At 46.2% G+C, this 7,653-nt stretch overlaps 1 protein-coding gene across 1 annotated transcript; it reads right to left on the reverse strand.

Annotated features, from left to right (window-relative positions):
• Positions 1-2,934: 2,934 nt before the first annotated feature.
• On the reverse strand, positions 2,935-6,826 carry LOC109757880 (uncharacterized). Its single transcript, XM_045227268.2, is given in 4 exon segments — positions 2,935-3,505; positions 3,508-3,638; positions 5,009-6,390; positions 6,765-6,826. Coding segments are annotated over 3 exon segments (756 nt in total). The 5' UTR covers positions 5,511-6,390; positions 6,765-6,826; the 3' UTR covers positions 2,935-3,382.
• Positions 6,827-7,653: the final 827 nt, after the last annotated feature.

Consider the following 7,653-nt stretch of genomic DNA (forward strand, 5'->3'; position numbering starts at 1 on the left):
GGTAAATCCAGAGGACACACGATTTTCTTCGCCTCCTCGAAACTGGTCGGGCACTTGTTCCCCTTGGGAAGACGTTCGTGCCAGAATGACATGTTCTCGTCGAAGCATGCGTCGGTCATTTTGTGTTTTACCTTCATCTCCAGAGCCATGAGCGTTACTTTCAGGCGGGTATCCTCGGGCCTGCATCCTTCATACAATGGAGTAACCGCGTCTATCTCCAGTTGATCCAGCTTGGCTTTCTCTCGGGCGGCAGCTCTTGCGTTATCCGTCTGCTTGAGAAGCAGCTCTTGAATATGAGGGTCCTGCACCCAGCCCATCGATGGTCCATCGTCGTCTGCTCCGCGGCATCTTCATTTTCATGATCATGCCCTTCGTCTGCTCCGGCATCTTCCTCATCATCATGTCCGGCATCTTCTACATGATGACTGTGTACAGCATCACCGTCGTGATCATGACCTGGAGATTTTTCGTCTTCTCGCCCGCCCGAGCCGCGGTGGTTGTCTTGCTGCCCTTCCTCATTTCTTGCCCGGCCTCCATGGACGACTTCATAGTCATCTTCATCACCTTGCCACCGATAGCCATCCATGAAACCACGCAAGAGCAGGTGGTCCCGCACCTGCCCGGAATCCGGGTCCGCAATAAGGCTCTTCAGCTTGCATCTTCGACACGGGCATCTTATCTCCGTCTCGTTCTTTTGAAGCATCTCGGCCTTCGCGGAGCTCAAAAACCTATTCACGATGCCTTCGGTCATCGTGCGGACCATGGTCGCCTGCGGGGTAGAGCAAAACGATATTTTAGAACCAAGAAAAAATTTGACATGACTTTTCCTAAAAATAGGACCAAAAAGAATGCATAGTGCCAAAATTCTCGCCGAAACGGAAATGAATCAACATTTCGGCAAAATATTGGCAACTATCGCATTTCAAATACCGGTACCTGCAAACACAAACATATATGTAACATCACAAACATATGCAACACCACAAACATACATAGATCTAGCTAGGCCATAAAAAGTGCATGTGCACGTTGTTGGAGGGAGAACAACATAAAGATAGCTTCCCCCTTACTTACCTATCAAAAAAAGTAATTTAACCACTTCATTTGGATAAATTTATGGTGCAAATGAGGTGAGGAGGAGCAGGCAGCCGAGACAAGCTTGGAGGAGGAGGTGGAGAGAATGATGTGGGGAAAGTGAGTGCGTAGGTGTGGCTGTCCAAAATATCTAGCTGGTCTTAGGTTACAAATGGCGCACCACCTACAAATGCGCCATTAGTAACTACTAATGGCGCACCTGCTGGTTGTGCGCCATTAGTAGTTTCGCAAAAAAAAATACACTAATGGCGCACCAGGACACAGTGCGCCATTACTAGTTTAAACTAGTAATGGCGTACTATACACTGGTGCGCCATTAGTAGTTTTGTAAAAAATAAAAATAAAAAAATATAGTAGTGGCGCACTATGAGGCTGGTGCGCCATTACTAGGCGCACTATGCCCTGATGCGCTATTAGTATGTTTGGAAAAAAATTGTTACTAGTGGCGCACCGTGTGTCTCACACGAATGGCGCACCAGCACATGGTGCGCCACTGCTATATAGTAGTGGCGCACCTGGTGCGCTATTAGTGGTCATTTCATTTATAGCCCTTTCCTAGTAGTGCAAGGTACATGTTGCATTATATTTCCTTGAGATTATCAATAATCTAAAGAGAGACTTCGTTGGATCCTACAACTTTGTTCCGATGAAGATCAAGTGGAGAGCCGATCAGTTTGAGTCAGCGTAGTTTAAGCATGAAAACATGAGCTCTAATGGAGAGGCTCACAGTCTCCCTCGATACGCTTCAGGGGTTGTTTGTTTGTGTTAGAAAAATAGATGTGCTCGTAGCAAAGTTGGTAGACAAGAAACAAAACGAGATCTTTCACATTTTTAGTTGTTTGACAATGTACGCATCCGTGTGTTTTGGCTACCGCGGTGCTTAAAGCAGCTCAAAACCTGGCTCAAGCGCAACAAACGAATCGACGGTTTCTCCTCATGCAGGGAGTCACACAACATGAGTCAAGAAAAATCCTTTTACACCTTGCATGACTATCTCACACGGCATACAACACACCGCCACAACCAAATGTTGTGCATGCAAATCTATCAACACCCACCTACTTTTCTACGAGGCCTTACTTTTCCCCGTCGTTTGGTTGTGGCATTGACTTGGCTTGGCTCGATGCACACAGCATGAGGCGGGGCAGACTCTGTTGGCACCTGGGACCTCATGCAAGTGACAATGCAAGCCAAACAACCCCTTCATCTCAAGAACATATCATGTGAAACGGGGTAATCTATGCACCTAGGTGGTTTTGAGCACTGGATAGAAAAGCGATGGACAAGATGAAAGAAGAGACCGGGATGTAAATGTAATTTTCAAAAAGAAAACAAACCCACAATCTAGTTTCCACAGCCATACCATAATTAATGTGGGTTGATTTTAGTGAAAAGTGATATCTTATAGCAAAAATGGTCAGAGTGTCAGACTGTAGGGGTGGGCTGCGGATCTGTTATGATGAAATGTTGAGATATTTATGTGAATGCATCAGCAGCCCGTCTTCGGGTCAAGTCTCATCCCTCGGTTTTCTATCCAACATCTTAAAATCGCATGTGCATTCGGTGCACAGATTGACTTCCTTCGGATTCCCAAACGGATGCGGACAAGCGTGGCATGTATATATGAAAAGAAATGCACATCCACCAACAGCATCATGGCTACATACATGTATCATCTTCATGTATCATCATGGCAAAACGCAATTGAACAGGATCTACAAGATGTAGCTTCTGTGATCAACATTAATCAATCAAACACTTCTTTCTTGATTGTCCTCTGGCAAAAATTATATGGCGGTCGGTTCACATAACCTTTAACATTACTCCACCGAATTCTATCAACACATTATTTGAGACGTGGCTTAATGGGATAGATACCGATACAGCGAGACACATTCGTGTGGGAATATGTGCTTTGTTATGGGCAGTCTGGACTGCAGAAATGATTTGGTCTTTAACAGAACAACAAACTTTCATTTTTTGCAGGTTATCTTCAGAGCCACTGCGTTGATCCGTATGTGGTCGCTACTCACTCCGACGGAGGCCAGGGAGCGTTTGGTTACTGGGTCTACCCAATGGGAGATGGTAGCATGGGATATTTTCAACCGGTTTGAATGGCGGTCATGTAATAGGATAGGCATGTAGTGCTCCTATCTTTTGCTAGCCGGTTGTGGCCTTCATATTTACTGCTTAGCTCTTTGTGAGTCTTTTTTGTGTTTCTTTGTTTGAGACTTGGAGATTATTGTTGGACCTTTTGCTTATTAATAATATTGGCCGTATACATCGTTCAGATGCAGAGGCTGGGACGAACCCCCCTTTTCGAAAGAAAAAAATTTGTCCCCGCATGCCTACTTGCAACGTTTGTGCCTTCCCGCCTTCGCTCGGTTAGTTCACCGGCGATTTGCTTCGGGCAACAACAGCAGATGCGCTCTTCTCCAGTGACGACAACAGCTCCGACACGGGGGGCACATCATCCTTTACCTTGTGTTCGTCAATGGGGTTGGCCTCCATGTGTTTTGTGGTGCTCTGCCCGGCCGATTCTCCTGCAAATACCACACATGTTTACATCTTCTTACTGTCTCCACGAAAGAAATTTTTAATGCAGTAAAGCAGAGATCCGGAAACACAAAAGGTAAATATCATGTCACGTTGAGTACTAGAGATATTTCAAAACAATTAATATATGACAATGAATTTTTCATTGCACCACAAATGAAGGCGAAGAAACTTGTTTTATTTAAGTATAATATAGACAGCATAGAAACAAAGAGAGAATCCATAAGGCTGGACTAGCTCAATGAAAGTTTTCTGTTGGAACTGCATCCAACTTATTTCTACGGAAGCCTTTATAGAAAAAATCTAGGTTCCAGAATGAAAATCTATAAAACTCCTTTTGGGTCAAAAATTGGCCCTGTGAGTTCGGATCGACGAACAACCATTCTCATTCCCACGTTGTTTTCACTCGGTATATGACACAATGTGAATTTATATAGGCCAAAATAAACGTAAGGGGTCAATCCAAACAAATGTTTATACAATGTACAATAATATTCGTGTGATTCGAAAAAAATGTTTCGTACATTCAAAAAATGTAAATTTCAAGAATGCTCACAAGTTTCAGAAAATGTGTTTGTAAAAAGTGAATGCAAATTTAAAAAATTTGAACCATGTAAAAGAGTGTTCGTATAGTTTTATAAAATATTTATTGTAATTATGAAAATGTAAAACATATATTTGGAAAAATATTACCATGTATTCAAAAAAGTTTTGAAAACATTTAATTTAAAAATGTACATAATGTATTTGAAATATTAAAACTTTATCAAAATATATTTAATGTGTGCGTTAAAAATTACATTGGGTACGGACAAAAATTAGATATGTGTAAAAATGGAAAAGAAACTAAGAAAAACCAGATTAGGGTGCGCGCGCGAACGACTGCGGTACTGGGCCGGCCCAATTTAGCAAATACCGGCCGAGTCTTCTCAAGGTTTAAAATAGACCGGGATTAGAGAGTTTGGTGTGCCAATTTTAGGGACTGAGAGTTCGGGGTTTGATTTAGCTTTCGCCTACAAATTTAAGGTTTGTTTTGGACTTTTTCCTTTGTGAAGCCGGACAACTACAAGTGGAAAAGATAAAATTATGTCTAAGAAAAAAACATTAGAGGGGATAAAATCCGTTCCAAAAAAGAAACTGAAAGTTGCAACATCTTGGTTGTTTGAGGCTTTCTAAAGCACAGTTTATTCCACCGAGGTGACCTTGAGTTGCAAAAATTCACAAATATCAAACGACTAGAGAAACAAAAAATACATTCACTTGTTGCACAAGTGTCGTTAACTTAGTGTAAAAAAAGTCGTTAACTTTGCTTAAATCACGATTGTAGATGCTAAATTCAAATTAGTGCGAGTCGTACCACGCTCATTTGTGGAAGCAGGAGACGTCTCTTCCTCCTTGGTCTCCTCGGGTATGGTCTCCTCCTTGACGAGTGCTACTACTGCTTCCTTCGCCTCATCAACCTTAGCCTCCTCCACCACCGGCGCCTCATCGGCCATGGTGGATTTCAGCAACTCGTCCTCCTCCTTCAAAGGAGGTTGCGCCGCCTCGTCCACCATGGCAGAAAGTTCGTCGCGGGTGACATCCTTCTTGGCCACCACCACCTCCTCTTCCTTATCCTCGACGACGGCGGCGGGCTTCTCGTCCGACGCCACCTCGACGACGTCGGTCTTGGGCTCGCTGGCCGCCGGCTCCTTGACGACGACGGAGGAGTCGTCGGACGAGGAGGGGGAGGAGGCGTGGGAAGAGCGGTGGCTGGCGGACATGGTGGACTTCCTCCGGAAGAGCTTGCCGCCGCGCCCGGCGCCGTTGGCGGTGGTGTTGCCGGTGGCCACGTCCTCCTTGGAGCCACCGCAACCCATGGCACCCGGCGCTGGCGGCGCCGACGGCGGAGGGAGGAGGTGAGGGAGAGAAAGCAGCAAAGAGAGGGAAAGGAGAGGAACCGTCCGGCGGTCGACCTCCAGGGAAGGATTAGTGGCCTTCAGTTTGTTGAGTTGGGTTCTTATTTTGTTATCATTTCCAGCCTAGCTTTGTAACGGCTGACAGGTGACAACCGGCCTATGCCCTAGAGAAACTCCGCCGGCCGGCTCGCCGGCGCGCCGGAACTCTGTTAGTTTAGTTGCCACCAGCTTGTCGTTTGCGTGCTCAAATGTTTATTGTTCCCCGGCGATTGAACTTCATTAGCCGGCAAGTGGCCAGGACAGACGATTGGACGTGTTTAAACTTTATAAACAAGACAAGAAGCAAAGCTTGTGTTCGTAGCAACAAAAGTTATAGTGCATCCCAATGATTGATTGTCCATTTGTCCTAATTGACTGCATCCATGCATGAACATTTCTGATAAGAACCAAGCTGACAATTTACCAACCCAACGTAGCATTGGTAGACTCCAGGGCAAGCATACCTTTACCAAGTTATATATTCATTCCCAAAAAGTAAGCAGGTTTATGCCCTCCAGTGATTACTGCCCTCGGCAGGGAGCGAGTAAGGACATCCAGAGTGATGACGTGGCGATCATCTGATACAATCAGACAAGGACTCATCTCTGATCAGTTGACGCAAGGTTTTTTGGCCTCAGCTGCCGTACAACCAACCAGCCTCTTCGTCGATCTCCCAACACACCAATCAGACTCATAGGTGCAGCAGGTAACCCAGTGACACGCCGAGAACCGCTATGTACGCCACAAACAGCGGCGGGAAGCCCGCTTGGCTCCGTGGACCGCCCTTCCATTTGAAGAACAACTACACAGTAAGACGTGCAAACCGTCAGAGAAAGTGACAAGCTGCTAGTCTCATGACTCATGAGCAGCAGATAAACATCCACAGTTGTTAGCAACTGATGACACTGCGTCCGGTTATCATTGCAATGTAAATATCTCGGTAGCGTGCGTGTAGCAAAACAAGCATATGCTAAAGACTGCATGATCTCAATTTATTGGATGTCAAAAACAGATCTATTAGTGAAGTTTATGTTAGCCCAAACTCGAAACTAGCTGGCTGCCGAGGATCAGACGAAGTCGAGGAAAAACAAAGTATACTGGAGCTAGTACGAACTAGTAGCACACACTTGATATATTGTGGACTCAAACACACACTAATACAAGTGAGAAACTCACGGTGTACTAGTACTACCACTACTACAGTACTATTAGAAGCTAGCTTGCTTCATTTGCTGGATTTGGAATGGAATGACTACAACCGGAAGGGTGCAGCCCCTTTTATAGCAGTCTAAACCGACTTAGAGCTAGGATATTTTACCAGTAGTGAGCTAAGCACTTGCGTCACTACCTTACCTAGTAAGCCATGTAACCGCCGCTGCCGACCTACCAATTGCATGCTAGCTGTTTCACTTCATAGTTAAGTAACTTGCTGCTGCTGGTGGTGCATGCAGCCATGCATGCATCTAGCCATGCATGCATCGAACACAGGGTTGGGCCCACAATCTCCCCCTCAACCCTGTCGGAGGGTCTTGATGTCGATGATCCCGATCTTGTCGCGCGGCTCTTGGAACTCGACGCAACCAAGTGCCTTGGTTGGGATGTCCGCCTTCTCGGGGTCTGTGTAGCCCGTACGTCCTGCTCGTGCTTTGCCACTAGAGCGAGGACCTTCTGCAAGTCCTCCCCCGTGCGCTGTATGTAACCTTTCGCGACGAGCCGCGCCTTGTGCTTGATGAAGGCGCCGTGCTCGTCCTTCTTCATCTCGGGGTGCTGTGATCGTCCCGCAGGTTCGCCGAGAAGATCCCCCTAGGCGTCGGAACCTATATGGAGCGCCAACGTTGTTGTTGGCATCGAACAGGTCCGACTGCGCTGTTGGCGGGAACATGAACTGCCCAGAAACCACCTCGCTCGTAGGCGTTAGTGTTGCTGGAGTCGTAGTTCCTGACATCACACTGCCCGGGAACTCCCTTCCTGGGGTCGTCGAGTCAGACGTCATGCTACCTGGGAACTCCCTTCTCGGGGATGACTTTTCGGACATCGCACTACCCGGAGTGGCTTCTCCCAAGGT

Source organism: Aegilops tauschii, chromosome 1, assembly GCF_002575655.3.
Source record: "Aegilops tauschii subsp. strangulata cultivar AL8/78 chromosome 1, Aet v6.0, whole genome shotgun sequence".
NCBI classification, from domain to species: Eukaryota; Viridiplantae; Streptophyta; class Magnoliopsida; order Poales; family Poaceae; genus Aegilops; species Aegilops tauschii.